The sequence below is a fragment of the Lynx canadensis genome, chromosome E2 (assembly GCF_007474595.2).
Source record: "Lynx canadensis isolate LIC74 chromosome E2, mLynCan4.pri.v2, whole genome shotgun sequence".
Taxonomy (NCBI): domain Eukaryota; kingdom Metazoa; phylum Chordata; class Mammalia; order Carnivora; family Felidae; genus Lynx; species Lynx canadensis.
In genome coordinates this window covers 7,301,923-7,322,097 of record NC_044317.1, presented here as the reverse complement: position 1 = coordinate 7,322,097, position 20,175 = coordinate 7,301,923, and the positions used below count along the sequence as shown (strand labels likewise).

The window sequence follows — 20,175 nt, the reverse complement described above, 5'->3', positions numbered from 1 at the left end:
TGGGCCCTGAATCTCACTCACTTCTGCATCCTCAAAGATTTCACTCCACAGATCCCTCCTTTCTGGCATTCTTTTCATTTCCCAAGTGTCACTCACCATTTCCTTTCGATTTTGCGAGTCCCCCTCTCGACCTCACATTATCCTTTCCATCAGAGCCAAGCCCGTCCAATTACTTGTGTCCCTCCGACTCAGCCCTTATTTAATCCAGTGACACTCCGTCCTCTGGACCCTTCCTGCCCATCTCTACGGTTTGCCTTCTCTCCCTACACCTGCTCCTTCTCCACATATGGGGCTCCTTTTCTTGTCCTGAAATAGTCACGGAAATGCACAGAAGACACACCCAACTGTCAATTACTGGAGCCAAGGGACATCAGGGTGTGAAATCTATCAAACTTAGATTGTCTCGGTGTTCCACCGAAATGTAGTATTTACATAATTTTAAAAACTCAAGTGGCCCCGAAGTTTCATCTATAAAGCACCTCAGGCGGCGTGCTACCACCTCTGGCCCACAGGCTGCCAGCGGCCACACGCAAGCTGTTGTCTCCCAATTCCGTCGTCATCCAGACAACTACTACGCTCCGGACCTGCGTCCTCAGAAGCCGAAGAGCCATCTCCGCCCAGGGCCTTCCGCACACACCTCGAACCCAGCACTCTCCCCCACACCTCTGCTACCCCCCCTCCCACTCCCACTCGGGGCAGGGCCCCAGCAGCATGCAGACACAAACGCCCAAGACCCCCTCGCCAGCCAGGCTGAATCCGTGTTCAAACTGCCCTCAAATCCAGCCATTTGTGTGAATTTCCAAGCCTCTTTGCTATTTCAGGCCTTCACTTACCACCCAAATTAGGACAAAAATCGAACGGGACTCCCTGGGTATAACCTTCTTTCTCCAATCTATCTCCTGAACCATAACCAGAAAGATCTTACTAAAATGCAAATCGAAACACATCGCCTTTCCAACTAAGGCCCCTCCATAAATCCCTAATCACCATATTAAAATCTGCAACTGGTCACAAGAGCATCGAAGAAAAATTTCCAGGAGCGCCTGGCTGGCTCAGTCAGCTGAGCGTCTGACTCTTGATTTCAGCTCAGGTCATGATCCCAGGGTTGTGGAACTGAGCCCCGCTTCGGGCTCTGTAAGGAGCATGTAGCCTGCTTGAGATTCTCTCCCTCCCTCTGCCCACCTCCCCAGCTCACACTTGCCTCCTCTCTCAGAATAATAATAATAAAAAAATAATAATAATAAATTTATTCGTTTAAAAAAAAAGAAAAAAACTCCAACTGAATTCAAAGACATCTTTTATCTTCCTCCACCAACAGCTCTCATACTCGTCATGTTAAACAATTTGAAGTTCCCTAGAATGCATTCCATTTTTACTCCATTTGTCAAAGATTACCTTGCTAAGTGGCTTTCTTGGAATGGCTCCTTCTCCTTGAAGGCTGGGTATGGATGTCCTTTCTATGTTTTCTATGACACCCACCTCATCATGGCACTACTATGCTACTGTAATAGTCAACTCATGCGTTTACTACAAGCATCTAAAGGCAAGATGTCTCATTTCTGCACCTGTTCTGACTGACAAGGAGGAAGGGGCTGAATAAATATTCGTAAATCTCAGTCTCAGAAAGGCCCTCAGAATTAATTCTACTTCTTTCTCCATCTCTCCAGCAAATGCCTGCTCCTCTCTGTGACCACCTTGCTCAGTGAATATCCAGCCCCTTGAACACCTCTTATGATGAGAAAAGCACTTATTGAACACTACTATCAACAAGGCCTCACTCTGGACATATACACAGACTTCACTAGAAGGTGCACACAGCTCACAATCTGTCGACATCTCAACTGACAAGAAGATCAAGACCCTGCTGCGGCTGTGGCTGGAAGCTGCTGACTTCTAGATTGTCACCAGTTTCAGAAACACCTGGCAGAAAGAGCCCTGGTGGGGGTGGGGGGGTAGGGGGGTAGGGGTGACCACTAGAAATGAATCTGGAAACAATAAAGTTGGGCCATTTTCATATAGTTAATACAGCTGAGACTCCCCCAAACTCTTTTTGCCCTAGCTTGTGTCTTCAATGTTTAAGCTCCAAAATCAGTACATTGTCAAAAAGGAGAGTCTAATGGGACCATTTTGCCCTAATTGCAAGAAAGTCTAAGAGAACAGAGACCATATGATTCAAGTCAATTATTTTATTGAAGGAGATAAGTTACGCAAATGTTAACTGATTGTTGGCAAAGGGAGGGAACATGTTACAAGTCAGGTGTGTTGGCAGAAGGGAGAGAGTACCTAAGGCTCTCTGCCTAACAAAATACTCAGAATCGGGGTTTCCATATTTCTCCATGGCTTGATTTCTCATGGGTCACTTTCTGTCCAAAGGGTTCTGGAGACCAAATGAGGTAAGATTCTTTCAGTTATCCACCAAGAGGTTTTAGGTCTTCTCTCAGCTAAGGCACCTAGTGGAAGTATACAGGCAAACCTCAGAGATCTTAAAGATTTGGTTCCAGACCACAAGAAAGCAAATACCACAGTAAAATGAGTCAAATGACTTTGCTGGCTTCCCAGCACATATAAAAGTTATGTTTACACTACCCTGTAGTCTAGTGAGTATACAATAGCATTACGTCTAAAAATCAATGTACACGCCTTCATTAAAAAATACTTTATTGTTTATAAGGTGCTAACCATATCACCTGAGCTTTCCGCAAGTCAGTCTTTTTGCTGGTGAAGGGCCTTGCCTCCACGTGGCTGGAGCTTCTGCATCAGCGCCTGCCGCTTCACCTTGGACTTTGAGGTTAGGACGACAGTCTCTTTCCTTTGTGCCTCACGAACCAATATCGGCCAATTTCAAGCTTTTCTTGTGCAGCTTCTTCGCCTCTCAGCCTCCATGGAACTGGAGAGAGTTAGCACTTTGCTCTGGATTAGGCTTTGGCTTAAGAGAATGTTTCCTCTTCTATCCAGACTGCTGAAACCTTCTCATCAGCAGTAAGTCCTCTCGCTCTCTTCGCATTTGCGTGTCCGCTGGAGGAGCCCTTTTGATCTCCTTCGGGAACTTTCCCTTTGCACTCACAGCTTGGCTAAATGATGCAAGAGGCCTGGCTCCGGTCTATCTCCGCTTTCAACATGCCCTTCTCCCTGAGCGTAATCACTTCTAGCTTTTGACTTAAAGTGAGAGACGAGGGACTCTTCCTGTCACTTGCACCCTTAGAGGCCAGCGTAGGGTTCCTAACTGGCCTAATTTCAATACTGCTGAGTCTCAGGGAACAGGGAGGCCCGAGGACAAGGGGAGACGAGGGAAGGGCTGGTAGGTGAGCAGTCAGAACACACACAACGCTGATGAAGTTCACTGTCTTCTGTGGACACGCTTCGTGATGCCCCGAAACAATGACAATAGTAACATCACAGACCAGCATAAGAATTATAATAGTGATTATAAAGTTTGAAATATTGTAAGAATTACCAAAATGCAATACAGAAACACGAGGTGAGAAATGCTGTTGGAAAAATGGCACCAATAGACTCACTCGACGCGAGGTTGCCACCAACCTTCAATTTGAAAAAAATGCACTAGCTGCGAAGCTCAATAAAATGAAGCACAATAACACGAGGTATGCCTGCAATTTATTTTTCAGATTCCTCTGCGGGATTAAAAAGTCTTTTTCTCATCGCATTGCCATGCTCCCTGCTCTTGGTCCTCTTTTCCATGTACTGGAAAATAAAAGGAAAGGGGAGAAAAGAGACAGCAGATTATATTACCATTTATATATCAGCTGAGTTAGATATTTTAAAATATTTGAAAAATAAGTTGTTTCTGCTGATAAAATTCTTGTCTTTTATTTCACTGAATCTGAAATTGCAAACACAGTACAGCACCTACATCCTAATAGATGCACAAATATTTACTGAATTAATTTCTTCCCAAAATATGAATTCAGGAAATATTTGAGTGAGTATTGTCTCTGTTCTTTAGGAACTCACGATCACACGCATCTAACCTCTGCATGAACACTTATAGTTATGAGGAGCTCACTACCTTGAGAGGTAACCTATTTCGCTGTTGGCCACTTCTACTTGTTCCAAAGTGTTTTTTATGTTGAACCAGTGTTTCCACGTAAATTCTCCTACTGCCTATTTCTTCTTGCCTGCTATAATGTGGCAAATATCTGGTTACAGATGACCCACTTACTACCTCTTTTTTAGGCTGAACATTCCTGGCTTCCATAGAGGTTCACAGAACATGGCTTCTGCCTTCTAATAGCTACCAAGCACCATTGCTTTAATATCAATATTCCTGATAAAAAAATATCACAACCAGAATTAAATACAGTGCTCCACACAGTCTGATAGATGTGGGCTACAGTGGACCTACTAGTTCTTAGGACCTAGACATGTTATTTCTATAAATATTATCAAGAGTAAATGGCTCTTGGCAACCATATTATTCTATTAGTTCACGTGGAAACTTCTAGTCAGCTAAACTTCCCAGGATTTTTTTCATTATAAAGAGTCATCAAACGGATTCTCCCCAAATCCTACATTTCTGTAATTAGTTGGATCTAAATGCAGTTTTCACCTGGAGGTTTTCAGCCTAGTATTCTGATCAGTAGGTTATTAAATAACAGGAAATACACAGCCTGGCACTTAGACAATGCACTCATTTAAAGCAGAGAAACCTGAATATAAGTGTTTTTACATGGATATATGTACAGGTTTATATACACCAATACAGACATTATTTTAAAGGTGAATGAAGGGTCCCTATGAAAAAGGGGAAAAATATAAAAGTAAATTCAAGTTGAAAAAACTAAGTATTGTGAACAGCTAGACATCAAAATCTTTTAGGAGCCAGAGATATGGGAAGAGGCCACAGAAATGAAATCAGTGATAGAGAGCTAACTAGAGACCTGACTGGATCCCCCGCCTCTGACCCCTGAGACAATGGTGTGGAGGTTCATGATCAGTACATCTTCGGGTCCTGTAACCTCAAATACAGGGAGCTAGGCTAGATGATCTTTAAGAAGTTTCTGGATCTAAAGTTTTGATTGAAGAGTTATAACATAGCTTCTGGAATGATAGTTTCCGAAATTTTTTTCTTCCCCATCAAAGGACCACTTCAAATTACAGATGAAACACCAGGTCCCTTTAACCAAAATCATTCCTTTTATCTGTCATACATTAATTTTCTTCTGAAGATTTTTTCGGGGGAAAAGGGCATTTCATTGCTTTAACAAGTTTTGGTTTTGTTTTTTTTTAAAGGCACTATTCTAGAACATGGAGAGATACATACTCGGAGAAAAATATTTGATATCTATTTTTAATCACATATGCTGGACTGCCCACCAGCAATCAGGTTGGGAGAAGGGTTTTAAGGGTAAATCTTCAGAATACTGTGTAGGTGGCCCAAAAAAAACAGGTTAAAGAGCAAATTATACTCTATATGTTAAGATATCCCCAAAGGGAGTCCAGATGGCCTCTGAATAAAAGAAGGAAAAGAAAAATATATGCATGTGATGTTATTCACAAAACTTCACTGAACAACGTAGATAGAATGGAAGCTCAGTTAACCAAAAACTAAACCAAACCGAACAATTAAGAGGGACAAAAAGGATGCTGCAAAAGTAGTATTAGTGATTCTTTCAATAAAATGGGGAATGGGTGGGGGGGGGGAGCAGTAACACAGTGGCAAAGAGAGGCAAAGGGAAACTGGCCAGGTCCTTCTAGTTAAAAGCTTCAAGGAATAAAGTACTCAAATGGCACATGAAGGAAATGGTAGAGGAGCACGTGAGAGCAGTAAATGGTAAACCAGAAAGCATTAAAGGCAGAGAGGAAATAAATGAGCACAGGTTCAGAGGACTGAAGCATGAAAGTATAGACAGAAAAACATCCATAAATCAGGTAATGAAGCAACATAAAAACCACACAGAGGACTTAGAAAATAAGTCAAGGAGAAAATCTAAAATTTATATGAAAACAAAGTAAGAAAAATATCTACAACATCCTACCAAACGGTCACTAACGTCTCAGGACCGCCTGGGAAGAAAATTTCATATAAAGATCTAATCACCACACCAATGGCAAAAATTATTGAACCACAAGAAGAAAAAAAAATCTAAATTTAGGGGAAAAGGCGATCAGACACAACAGAAAGCATGTGAGAAATAAATCGCTGCAATGAACACCACAGCGTGGGCTTCGTTTTCCCATAATCCTTATGAAAACCAAACAAAGCCCTAGGTTCAGCTTTCATATAAACTAGCTTTACCACTGAAGAAAAACTCTTGAAAAAATCAATTTAAAACACTTATACATGTACATGTTTGTGCAAAGAAAATGATGACCCTGAAGTGAGAACTCCAGAAAGTTCTTCAAACAGTAAAGACACTAGAAAGGGACTCTAGGAAGAGAAAAAACAGACAAAACCAAAAAACCTCCAAAGCCTCAGATTGGAAAATACAAAAAACAAAAATATAGATGCTGGACAGCTTCAAATATTATAACTAATACCTTTCACCATGAGGCAAATAGGAAAAGAAGTTCAAAAATATGGAAAATGCAAAAAAACTGGAAGGCAGGTTTTAATAGTTATAGATTTTTTAAGGTTTTGGACATAACACAACTCATGTGTGAAAAGAAAGGGAATTAAATTTCTTTTCGAGGCACCTGGGTGGCTCAGTCGGTTAAGTGCTGGATTTTGGCTCAGGTCATGATCTCACGGTTCGTGAGTTTGAGCCCCATGTCAGGCTCTGTGCTGACAGCTCGGAGCTTGGAGCCTGCTTCAGATTCTGTGTCTCACTCTCTCTCTGCCCCTCCCCTGCTCGTGCTCTGTTTCTCTCTCAAAAATAAATAAACATTTTTAAAAAATTAAAAAATACACGTCTTTTCAAAGATTTCAAAAGCACCCTACTATATGTCCAAGTCCATGTCATGGCCTCACACCGAGTTTAGGAAATGAGTGTTTCCAATCAAGTCAAACTAGATCCCTATGGCTTGTACGTGCCACGGTTATAAAGAAATTCACAATTTTAAACCTGTGAGGAGACCATGTCTGGCTCCCGGCATGTTCTATGAGGGAACAGGCCCGAAGAGTATCTGTTACCCACTACAGGTAATAGCTGACTGTCAGAAGTCTTTCTGCTAAACAAATTCAACTTCCCAAACCTTGCAATTCATACAGGAGAGTTACAATGATTACAATAAGGAAGTTGTTTTCATTTACGTGCATGCAAAAAACAAAAAAAAAATCTTAGCAATGTTCTAACTGTCCCCAGAAAAGGCTTTTATTTCTCCTCTTGGTTTTAGGGGAGGATGTACGTCTAAAGTCAATTCTCTCTGTTATACTAAAATTCAGAATAAAAATTAATAATGGCAATATTGTAAAATATTGTTCAAAAATGTTCTATTCTACTGTTCAACCATTTTTATTCTTTAACACTTTTCTTACCTCATTCTTCAAGCATTTTCTCATCTCCCGATCAAGATCATTGCAATGACCAAAAAATTTCAGAATGCTGTGCTAAAAGGAAGAAAAGGGGTAAAATATTTCATCCCACAACATGCTAAGGTCTCTGGCACACAGAATTTAAATACTTATTCCTACAGAAATGGGTTTAACGTGTCAGCACATTGTTAATAAGCAAATAGGTAAGTCACAGGTATGAGGTGTACAAATAAATGGACTTATCCTGGCCATCCTAAAGGAGAGGTAAAAGCTCTGTAGGTAGAAATGAAAAACCAAAAGACTTTTCCTTACTAAAAGGGAAGCCTATTAAACTGCCAAAACCTCACAATGACAGAGTGTAAACAATTCTGTTTTCAAGTACCTCTGTCTTTAAGGGCATGTTAACATCACAGCACAATCCATCATCTACTACGGGCAGTGATGTCAAAGTGCACTGTGGCCATATTAACATGACCAGTAACTTCCTTCAATAGCAAACACTCTGTCCCACTGAAGAATTACCTAATATATGCTGAGTGCCAACACTATTTTCTCATTGGCCTCCATTCAAAATGTCATCAAAATACATCAGAAACACGTAACACTATTTTTTTTTTTAATTTTTTTTTTCAACGTTTATTTATTTTTGGGACAGAGAGAGACAGAGCATGAACGGGGGGAGGGGCAGAGAGAGAGGGAGACACAGAATCGGAAACAGGCTCCAGGCTCTGAGCCATCAGCCCAGAGCCCGACGCGGGGCTCGAACTCACAGACTGCGAGATCGTGACCTGGCTGAAGTCGGACGCTTAACCGACTGCGCCACCCAGGCGCCCCATACGTAACACTATTATTAAACGGTCTATATGGACCACATAAATAAGCCACTAATCCACAATATCAGAAAATCTATGTCTGAAGTTCAAAGTCTGCTTTCTTTGAAAAGCAAAAATAAAAATCTCCTAGTGGTTTCAAGGCCTACGACAATGATCATGGCAAAAAGTACAAATGCTCCAAAGCAGATCATGATGAAGGCTGAGGTCAAGAACACGAATTTTTAGTAGTGCCATAATTAGTGCGTTTGCACATCACGATTTTTAAGGGTGCCCAGGACAGCATGGTGATGGCCTAAAACAACATGCCATAAAAGCTGAACTTGTAGTTATAATAGGCACCTGTTCCTTTTCTTTCCAATTAAGGCTTTCATGGAAACAGACAACACATAATTTATAAGCTATGCCCCTCGCTACTCTTTTCCCCCTGCTTCATCGCCGCTTTAAATGTCCTCTTCTGGTCCAGTCAATGAATGGGTTGGTTTTTCTGGCAAGCATTTAACGTAAACTGACATCTCCTACTGGTTGCCTAATGACCTTTTCAGAATAAGTATTTCTTGTGTATTTTTCCTAAACTATTTCTCTGACCACAGATGAATGGGAACAATGCATTTTCACACACTTTCTGGTGAGGCAGAAACAAAAGAAAGGATTAATGTTTAGAATGTAAGTCAGTATTTCACAGTTTAGTTCACAGTGATTCCTATCACCCCATACACATACATCTTATGTTTAAATCAAGGACAGCAGCTATTTTTTTTTTCGCTTTCACCCCAATATTTAAGCCCAAAGAAATACACTCTTGTGACATTATGTGCAAAACAAACCCAGAACGCCCATGGACTGCAGTTCTCTTGCACACACAGAGCAAAGGCCTCCAGTGTGTGATGTCTGTTTCCAGAAAGCCAAACTGGGCCAGTGATTGAATAAATGGGCAATCAATCGATATCTCGAAGACAAGGACTAGGGATACAGTAGCGAGGAAGGTGGACCTGGGCCCTACTCTCACAGAACACAGTCACAGAACAGAGTGAGTCAACGAACAGAGTGACTGTTATAAAACAGTTGTTCTCCAAGTGCAGTCCAGGGGCACCCACGAGTTCCCAGGAGCTCTCCAGGGGGTGTATAAGATAAAAACTATTCTCCTGATAATCAAAGATCTTATTTGTTTTGTTCATTGTCATTCTCTCACAAGGCTACAGTAGAACTTTCCAGAGGCTGCTCAGAGGACAACATCATCAAAGACTGGACATGAGGCAGATAGGAGACTCCAGCTATATTCTATTAAGCCAGATACCAAGGAGAATTGCAAAAATGCAAAAACAATGTCATTCTTCTGTTTCTTAATGTTTATTTATTTTTAAGAGAGAGAGAGACAGTGCACACGTGCACGCAAGCAGGGGAGGAGCAGAGAGGAGGGCGGACAGTGGATCCAAAGCAGGTCCTGCAATGACAGCACAGAGCCTGACGCAGGGCTCAAACCCATGAACCGTGATCATGACCTGAGCTGAAGTCAGAAGCTTAACCAACTGAGCCACCCAGGCTCCCCAAAAGCAATGTCATTCTTTTGACTCTGTCTTTTGTTTCAGAAAATAAGATCTTTTTTTTGTGAAAAATTACTATGTTAACATGTACTGGATTTATTATTGTATTTTTATATACATTTACATTTTTTAAAATTTCTCAGTTTTAATTTCTATTTCAGTAAATATCGGTAGCTAGAGTCCACACACACAAAAGTTACTTGGGGTCCTCAAGAATTTTTAAGAGTGTATAGGAGTCCTGAGACCAAAACGTGTGAGAAGTACCTTGAAGTAGGAAATGGACTACGTATGGTGTTACTAGAGGACAGAATGACAACACCAAGAGAATCTAGGCCAGGAAAGGAGGAAATGAAGAGGCAAGGACAGATTACAGAGAATAAAACCTGGAGGATGATGAAACCTGGTATAGCATGCGGGGAAGAGGAGATAGTGAGGAGGGCTCCAAGATAAGCCAAGGACAAAGCAAGCCCAAAGCCTCAGAAGAGAGAAATGTGTGCTCCACACAACTGCAGAAAAGGTCGCTGGGGAGCGAGGGGAAAAAAAGAGTGCCGGAGGGTGTGAAACCCAAGGCTAAGTAGGGGCCATGTTCATGAAGGTCCTGAAACAACACGAAGGAAGAAAGTGAGATCGCGTACCGCAGCAAAGGGAGCCGGTAGAGGGGAGCGAGGCCTGAACGTAGTTTGAACAGTCACTCCTGACGCGGTGTGGAAAGTGAGCGAGGGTAGAGAAGAGGACAAACCCGTCAGGGGACCCGGTTGGCCCCACGAGGAGAACACTGGAATTAACTGGTGTTCAGAACAGACACATAAATCGGCGGAACGGACTAGAGCCCAGAAATAGACCCAGTCATGTGTGGTCAACAGATTTTTGACAAAGGCAGCAAGTTAATTTAGGAGGGAAAGGCTGGTGTCTGCAACAAATAGTGCTGGAAAAACAATCCCCGTAGAGAAAGGAAAACACTGACTCCTACCTCATACCAGACACAAATATTAACTTGAAATGGGTCACAAACCTAAATGTCACAGCTAAAAGCCTGAAACCTTTGGAAGAAAAAAAGGAGAAAATCTTTGTGAGCAGGAAACACACAAAGATCCTTAGAATGCAAACAAACAGACAAAAAAACAAAACAAAAACAAAACCCCTCACAAACACTGAAAGAAAAAACTGGCAATTAGACTTCATCAAACTTAGAAACTGCTCTTTGAAGCACAACCTTCAGAAAGTGAAAAAGGATGCCACAGACTGAGAACATACTCACCACATGCTTGTCAATGTCTTCAATTGTCAAGACAGGGTCTTGAATGTCAAATGAAAACAATTTCTTAAAACTCAATAAAGCAAACAACCCAATTTTAAAATATGGGCAAAGAAAATAATATTAATTAAATAAGTAAATTTTTAAAATTAAAAAAAAATAAACTATAGGCAAAAGACTGTATGAATGGTCAACAGGCACATGAAAAGATGCTCAAAATCAGTCATCAGGGAAACACACTCTAAAACCAAATGGGACGCGACTGCACACCCACAAAATAACCTTAAATATCATTAAAATAACGTACAAATAAAATAACGTATAACGTATAAATAACGTTAAGATAACGTTAAGTAAAGACTTATGATATCAATTCTGGATCTACATGTATGCTGAAAAAAGTCTGTCTCAAGTATATTGTCACCAACAACGTTCTTTGAACAAAAAATATCTAACTTCACAGATCAGAGGTAGTACTTACTACCTGTTAGCCTTTAAATTTTACTCATTTAAATGATACATACTGATATTATAATTTTATATATCTACAGTTTATGAATATCATGAGGAAAATGCATCATGCAAAGTTAAAGAAAACCACAAATGTTCCTTATAACTGTCTCATGCATCAATTATATGAAAAAAGCTTAATATCTGACATCCATAAAAATATTGGCTTAATTGAATATATTCCAAAAATGGGTTTCCTTTCCATTTTGGTTTTAACCATGGAATTTTACTTCCATTCCACTAACAAGTAAGTAAACCTGCCAAATTAGACCAATCATAATTTAAACCTAGCTAAGATCTAATTATTAAAAAAAATTTCAATCTCCTTTAAACACAGAATGATGGACATCAAGGAAAATCTTAGAAAATTCTTACAATAATTGCATTATGATCAGAAGAGTCAGATTAACGTAATTGTTCTAACATCCTGTAATTAAAAAAAGGAAAGTATTTTATTGAAAGAACATGGGTTCTGACTGTTACATATCATTTCAAAAGTTCCCTAACAAACTACCATGCTTAATTTTTAGTAATCACGAATGGAAATGGTATCTGAAAAATCACAAGCATCAATTACTAATCTTCAGTAAGCTAAGATCCGCCATATTATCATTCCCCTTCCATCAGTGGAGGTAACATTTCACATCACTGTGTTGTACCTAAGTTTCATCTTTGCTTTACGGTCATTTTTCTGAACTCTTACATTTTTGTGACATTCCTTAAGCAAGTTAATCAAGACGTTGCATTCTTCAGTGTGCAAGTGTGGAGATAAGTCAGGATGCATCTTTAGGAGAAGGGATGGAGCGCAGCAGAGCGACCTGTGGATACAAGAGTGTCTTGAATATGTGTGACTGTACTTGTTAACGCGACCTAAAGCTACTTCAGTAAAAACCTGCAGTGAGCTTTATCAGAAAGGAATGCTCACCTTAGGCAAATTATTAACCTTGAGCCTCAGCTTCCTTATCCAGCAGTTTAACAGATTCAGCAAGTTATCAGGTGTTCAGAGAACCTGCAGTTTCTAAAGAGGCCCAACCCTGGAAAGAAGTGCTCTAGCAGAAACAGCCAGCCTCTCTTAATAAGCCTGATTTCAATTATTTTCCCCACATTCCTGAAATTGATTACAACTCATTTTGTTCAGATGAAATTCTACAAAACAAGAGAACTGGTTTATTAATCCTTTTAAAATGTATACTCCTCTCAGAGGGTTAAAGCCCTATCAGTCTCACATTAGTGTGAATTAACATGGACTGTTTTCTTCCTAACATCTGGCTGAGAAAATCTAACTAAACAATGAAGAGAAACAAAAAGCAGATGTGAAAAAAGTTTTTCAGTTTAGCAGATCTGTCCATAAAACGCAATTATTAAAATGAAAGCAAGATGCTGAAATCCCAGAAATTAAATTTAATTGGTTCATTCACAAAGGAGAAAATTAGCAGCCAAGGTCAAAGGAAAAGCATTATTTTGAAGTGTTTGCTATAGTAGTTATGTAGCACTATTTACCTACTCTTTTTTTGTAACCTATTCTTTTTAACTTGGAAAAGATTACCAAAAGAAAGAACCAATGATTGCTTTAATCTTCTAAAAGGTTTCAAGAAAGAAAACCTAAAATAATGACCTTAGGCAGGACCAAGAGTTCTTAGGTCAACAGCACAATTCATAAAAGAAAAAATTGGTAAAATCTTATCAAACTTAAAACTTTCTCGCTTCAAAAATATACCATTAAGAAAATCAAAAGACAAGGGCATGGAAAGTAGAGCACAGGGATTGCGGTCAATAATACTGTAATATGCTTCTCGTGGTGAGCATTTCATGATGTATATAATAAATTTATAAAAAAAGGTTAAGCCACACTTTGGGTGATGATGATGTGTCAATGTAGGTTCAGTTGTAAAAACACACAACTCTAGCAGGGGGTTGCTGATCACGGGGGAGGTTGTGCATGTGTGGGGCAGGGAGCACATGGGGTCTCTCTGTACGTTCTGCTCAATTTTGCTGTGAACCTAAAACTGCTCTAAAAAATAAATATCCTACAAGCTGGAGACTAGGGGAAAATATTTGCAAATCATGTTTGAAAAAGGACTTGCTACCTAGAACATATAAAGAATGCTTACAAACCAACCCAACGTTTAAAATGGACCCCCAAAATGGGCAAAAGATTTGAATACTTCACAGAAGATGGTACGAGAATGGTTAATTAAGCACATAAAAAAAAAGGCTGAACACCATTAGTCACAGGGAATTCAAACTAAAACCACAATGAGATACCACTCATTTCCACCCGAATAGCTATAATCAAAAAGTCAGACAATACCAAGCAATGGTTAGGATGCAGAGAGAACAGACCTCATGCATTGCTAATGAAAATGTAAAGTAGGACACACTTAATTTGGCAGTGTCTTAAGGAGTTAAACACATACTTACCAAATGACCCCTGACCACGGAAACCGCACTCCTAAGAATATACCCAAAAGAAATGAAAACATAAAACCACACAAAGACATGTATGCTAATTTTGACAGCATTATTCATCATAGCCAATACTGGAAACAATGCAAATGTCCAATAACCTGCCAACTGGATAAATAAATGCGGTATGCCTAGACAATGGAATACTATTTAGCAATTAAAAGGAATGCACGGACACAGGCGCCAACGTGGATGAACCTCAAAGCACCAAGCTGAATGAAAGAAGCCAGATTCAAAAGACTATATATGATTCCATTTATATGCCATGTGTAGAAAAGGCAAAATGGTAGAGAAAAAAAGCCGATGGTTTGCCTACACCTGAAAGTGAGAGGATTATTTGTCACTGGCCACAAAGGAACACATCTGCGCGACGAAAGCATTTTAAAACAGGATTGTGGCAGTAGCCACACAATAGCAGTTTACCAAAATCACTGAACTCATGGTGGGTGAATTTTATGAAATGTAAATTATATCTTCACAGAGCTAATACAAAAACGTTTGAGAATTTCAAACTGCCTATCTACTTTCCACTCTCAACAAGTCCTTACAAATGTCTAAACAAAGAATTCCAGAGCATTACAGTATCCCTACTATTTCAGAACTCCATTTCCAAAAAGACCAGTGGATCACTGTTCCACTGAGTGACTGACTACACATGCACACACACACACACACACACACCGCAAACCACAGCTGACAATCCCAAACCGGGCTGCTATGCCCAACTAAGTCCTTGAGTCTCTGAAACACATTTGGAAATGCAGCCAAGTTCAAGTTTTGTTTGCCTGCCGCTGACTAAGAAGTCTTCTTAATGACATAATCTTTTCCCTCAGAAAAATGAGGCCTCATACGGTCTAGAAATTTAAGTCATCTAATGCACTATTAAGTCACTTAGAAACTGTCTTTTTATTTTGTAAATGTGACAAAACATTTTCACCTCTATCAACCAAGTCCTCAGATTTGTGCTTTTACAATTTGGAAACCAGCTTATGATGTACTGAAATGACCTCTTTGATTGGCCCATTAAATACTTTAGAAGACACTTTGTGGCTGAGATAAATACGCCCACATTGTATATAAGTACAAATGCATACATACCACGATGTATATTTTTCCTCCCTCTGTTACAAAAGTTTATGCGCTGTAGACCCAGCCAGGGTACCAATAAGATAACTTCCTCTCTACTTAGTATCCTATGTAACTATGTGAAAGAAGAGAATGGTTTCATATAGTTTCCTTTTTCTATTCTTCTTGGTAAAAAACTAAACTACTACTTCTCAATCTACAGCTCTAAACACTGACCTACCTAATCCCTTACCTAACAAATTCCTTGCTTTACCAGTCATCCCCCCCCCTTCCTCCACCCCACCTTTTCAGTGAGATACCCTCTTCTTCTTTCCCTCTGTCCACCCTGTACCCACACTCTCTTCCAGCGCCCGGCTGGCTGCGCCTCCCGTTGGTGCTTACACGGGTGTACTGCCACACTCACAGCTATAAAACGATGCCACTGTTCCCACAACACTTGCTGTGAGTGCTGATATCTTCCAGCAGCCATCTTTAAAAGCCTATTCTGGGGCGCCTGGGTGGCAGGTGAGCGTCAGACTGCGGCTCAGGTCATTATCTCGCAGTTGGCGAGTTTGAGTCCCGTGAGAGGCTCTGGACTGACCCGCTCGGAGCCTGGAGCCTCCTTTGGATTTTGTGTCTTCCTCTCTCTCTCTGCCCCTCCCCCATTTGTGTTCTCACTCTCCCTCTCTCTCTCTCGAAAACAAACATTTAGAAAAATAAAAAATAAAAGCCTATTCTCAACGTTTATTTATTTTTGGGACAGAGAGAGACAGAGCATGAACGGGGGAGGGGCAGAGAGAGAGGGACACAGAATCGGAAACAGGCTCCAGGCTCTGAGCCATCAGCCCAGAGCCTGACGCGGGGCTCGAACTCCCGGACTGCGAGATCGTGACCTGGCTGAAGTCGGATGCTTAATTAAAAGCCTATTCTAATAAACATTACTATAACTCAAAGTAATTTATGAGCTGAAGAAAACTAAATGTATATTCCAGGGGCGCCTGGGTGGCGCAGTCGGTTAAGCGTCCGACTTCAGCCAGGTCACGATCTCGCGGTCCCTGAGTTCGAGCCCCGCGTCGGGCTCTGGGCTGATGGCTCAGAGCCTGGAGCCTGTTTCCGATTCTGTGTCTCCCTCTCTCTCTGCCCCTTCCCCGTTCATGCTCTGTCTCTCTCTGTCCCAAAAATAAATAAACGTTGAAAAAAAAAATGTATATTCCATATTCTTACTTTTAACATTCCTTCAAGGCCATGACTGTATCTACATTATTAGTGTAGAAAATAATTTTTGAACACTTACCACACACTGGGCACAAGTCTTCTAATCCTTCCAATAACTGTAAATTCATTGGAACCGTAAGAAATTGGCTTTTTGTACTTCAAGTATGCATTACTCACATTTTCATATCAAAAATAAGTCCCAGGTCACATAGCAAGTGGCAGAGTTACTACTACCCAGTGCAATCTCTAAACCAGGAAAAATTATTCCCACGTTCGAAACAGAAAACTTCCCAGCAGTTTGTGGGTGAAATAAATCCAGATAGAAAAAACTATTTCCCAAAGAGCCTCTGGTTGGCTACAAGTCCAACAAGCACTAATTGCAGGTTCCAAAGAAGACCATGTAACATTATCCTGCATTCCTAGAAACAGAGGGTCAGTCTACCTCAAGAAGAAGAACAATACTGTATTCGTCCTGAGCAGCCAAGTCCAGAATATTGACAATGTGAATATTCTTGGAGAGACTGCTCAGGATGAAGACGGCTTTGCCTCTACTCTTAAACTTTTCTTCTCAGGATCCGTAAGAAGCTATTAATGAAACTGGGAATATTTACCTATTTAGGGAAGCCCCCATCAGAGTTGACAGATAAAAGGAACAACCTGGTTAAGTAGGAGAAACGATGGATCTGAAGGCAAAAGTTGTGGACTTATCTGTCCATAGGTTATAACACTTTGGTTACTTAATCTGACCTAAGTCTCTTCTTCCATAAAATGGTATTAGCTCTGGACCTATATCTCTGAGGGGTCATGAGGTTTAAAATAACACATGTGGGAGTATCTGAAATGGTAAGCAGTGAGCGTGACATTTGCAAAGTATTATTTGTATATGTGAAATGCTCATCACATGACGGGAAAGGCTGAACTGAATCTGCAATGGTGTTTCCAAGGTATTTCTGAGGACAGGTCTGGAAACCAAAGAGTGGAAGACGTCATCTTCCTGGAGCTGTCCAACAATGAAGCAAGCTGCAATGGGAAGTTCTCGGTTACCTGTCTTAATGTACCCCAAAGAGACTGGCTACATCAATTAAGGATGTCACAGAGTGTATTTCTGCACTGCATTCTTCAGTTTCTTCTCAAATCGAAGTTCACAACTAAACGATTTTAACGATTTGTGATTTAGACACAAAACTTCAGTCCCACTTTTACACTGGCATTTAGAAAACACCAGGTTAACTTGTCACAGTTAAAGGGCTTCCCTCCCCAACTCCACCCACTGCCTCTAGAATGCAAACGTTTATACTAAAACAGATGCTGAAACTCTTTAAAAAAATGTTCAGTTGTGACAATAACTGGGTGATTGGCCCCTGCAAAGCAATTTTAACCTTTACTTGGGGGTACGCTGGGAGGACAGAAGCAGTATGGTACTCTCACTAAAGACATAAAGATTTACAGTCTTATTCACCTGATTCTACCAAGACAGAGGTAAAATTTTCCTAATGAGTATTCCATGATAGATTTCAACCACCAGGTGGCACAGTTTTAAAAAATAAGCCAAGAAGTAAGCAATACACGACCTCTCGTAAAGAAAAAGGAGTAAGCATTTTAGTAACACCTCAGCAAATCTATAATCACGAGGAGGAAACCCCCTATTTTAATGTCACTTCTGTTTTCTTTCCAAAGATTTTGCTGTTTTGTGGCTGCACCAGAAAGAAATGTACTCTACAGTTGCAATTTCTAATGTCTTTTTAAAACAAAAAATAGGGGAGCCTGAGTGGCTCAGTCGGTTAAGCGTCCGACTTCAGCTCAGGGCATGATCTCACGGTTTGTGAGTTCAAGCCCTGCATCGGGCTCTGGTGCTGACAGCTCGGAGCCTGGAGCCTGCTTCGGATTCTGTGTCTCCCTCTCTCTCTGCCCCTCCCCTGCTCGCACTCTGTCTCTCTCAAAAGTAAACATCAAAAAAAAAAAAAAAAAAGTAAAACAAATCCAGAAAAGTCCCTTGTTTAGAGTTTGAAAAATCTGTTCTCCAGGAAAAACTGTAAACTTAATACACAATGCTTTCTAAAACATGCATTTTTTAAGGCCTACTTTCAGAAAGCCCTGGAATTAGTTAAATTAGTATTTCTGCAACTATTTCAAACTATGCACCATATTCAGCAGAAGTAGCAGACGCAGCAGGGTACCGCCTACCCTAAAGTCTTCTACTTACCACAGTTGCAAAGGGACCAAATCTAAACATCTGCTATTGAGTGACTAGTGCTCCCAAACACAGACCATGCCCCACTGCTACCGAAAGGAACCCCTGGGCTGCCTGGGGCAAAGATCCGTAAGGCTCTCAAGTTCCACCACATAGTTTCCTAAGGAATGGAAGCTGCAACTCTCCCTGAACAAACAACAGTACTCAGCAGGTGCTGGGCATTCTGCCAAATCACCTGAATTTCAGAGAAAAAAGAATCAGTCCATATACCTCAAAGAACGCACAGGCTAGTGAGGGAACGTTCTTGTAAATGCACATAGTAAATGCCCAATCAATGCTTGCCAAATGTTGAATTCAGGATTATTGTAGAACTGAGAATTGGTTCACACCTCAACATAGTTAACAACAACAACAACAACAACAAAAGAATGGAAATGAGTGAGGCTCATTTTAAATAAACTAAACACGTGCAGAAGCCTGTATGTACAGGAAAGGAGACACAAGGGTGTCACAACAGAATTCCTTCGCCAGCGCCAACCTCTTTTATGCAGTTAAGGTTTTAAATGAAAGTTTCCAGAACGCGGGTTTACTTAAGACTCTTCATTAAGCACCTTGCGTGAACCTACAAACACGGTAACTTTTAATTCCAATAAAAGGGACCCGAATGTGTACCTTCCTTGCAAAGTGTACTGATGGGGATCTCCATGGATTCTCGCTTCGCAAGACAGACTAGTGGCAACTTTCACTGCAGCTGACAGGTGCAGCTACATGCAATTTCTAACTCCGAGATGATAATAATAATCATGCGATTCATTGAGCGCTCACCGCTCCTAGTGTCAAACGCTGTGAATGGCTTCCCTTCTGACCATCGATGCGATGGGTTGTACCCATTTTACAAGCGTGGAAGCCGAGGCTCAAGGAGGGGAGGAGCCCACCCCATCCCCCGCCCAGGTCACTAGGCTCGCGAGTGGCGAGACAGACTGCAGCGAAGAGAGAAAGGTCTAGACCAAAGCATTCTCTAAACTACCTCGGCAACTGCCTGCGGGCGGAGGGCCCTGGACGCGCCTCCAGCTACAACCGCAAAGCACCCCGCGCGGTGGTCTGCCTCGAAGCAGGGCGAGCCACGGCCGCCCTGAGAACCAGGGACCTGACCTTGAAGGTCCCAACCTCCGACAGGGGCAGGAAGGGACACGGCGGGGAGCGCGCGAGCAGGGCACGAGAGGAGGGACAGGTGGGTGTCCCGCGGCCTCCCAGGACACCGCGGCCCGGAAGAGAGCGCTCCTCGGAACGACCGGGACTCCTGAGACTCACCCGACTCGAAGCCACACAGGGAGGACTGAAGTGACAGTCACCAGCGAAGGCTCCCCATCCAAAGGCCGGCGGCCTGGGCGCCGGAGTCGCAGCAGCTCCGGGTGGCAAAGTCCCCGGCGCCCTCCACAGCTGACCCGGCTCGGCTCGGCCAGCCCCCGCTGCTCCCGGCCTCTGAGGCGCATGCGCCACCCGGCCTGGACGGGCCCATTTGCGGGCGCTGGGGGGAGGGAGAGCGAGTGCACTGAGGCACGGCCGGGCCTAAAAACAGCAAACCGAGCCAACAAGCCAGATTTCGTGGCTGAGGTTAACTGCGTTTAACTAATGGTCTCTACCAACAAGAGTGATGCGGGGACTCG

General features: G+C 41.7%; 1 protein-coding gene across 4 annotated transcripts; it reads right to left on the bottom strand.

Moving 5' to 3' along the window:
• Positions 1-2,166: 2,166 nt before the first annotated feature.
• On the bottom strand, positions 2,167-20,168 carry CMC2 (C-X9-C motif containing 2). 4 transcript variants are annotated; one of them, XR_003965222.1, is made up of 5 exons: positions 19,820-20,161; positions 12,275-12,389; positions 7,436-7,507; positions 2,688-3,702; positions 2,167-2,450 (listed from the first exon to the last, which is right to left on the bottom strand). XR_003965222.1 is itself a non-coding variant. In XM_030298703.1 (4 exons), the coding sequence occupies exons 1-4, from the start codon at positions 19,999-20,001 to the stop codon at positions 3,616-3,618; spliced, it is 456 nt and encodes a 151-aa protein (XP_030154563.1). In that variant the 5' UTR covers positions 20,002-20,161; the 3' UTR covers positions 2,167-3,615. The 4 variants fall into 4 exon arrangements, 2 of the variants coding, with proteins under 2 accessions (XP_030154563.1, XP_032447267.1); XR_003965223.1 differs by having other exon boundaries at positions 3,541-3,702; XM_030298703.1 differs by having other exon boundaries at positions 2,167-3,702.
• Positions 20,169-20,175: the final 7 nt, after the last annotated feature.

Excerpts from the sequence above, each read along its gene's own strand:
- CMC2 (XM_030298703.1), bottom strand. The coding sequence starts at position 20,001 with ATGCGCCTCAGAGGCCGGGAGCAGCGGGGGCTGGCCGAGCCGAGCCGG. Across the intron at positions 7,508-12,274 it reads TTAAGGAATGTCACAAAAAT|CACAGCATTCTGAAATTTTT; the intron begins GTAAGAGTTCAG and ends TCTTCCTTTTAG. Across the intron at positions 3,703-7,435 it reads GAAAATGCTTGAAGAATGAG|TACATGGAAAAGAGGACCAA; the intron begins GTAAGAAAAGTG and ends TTTATTTTCCAG.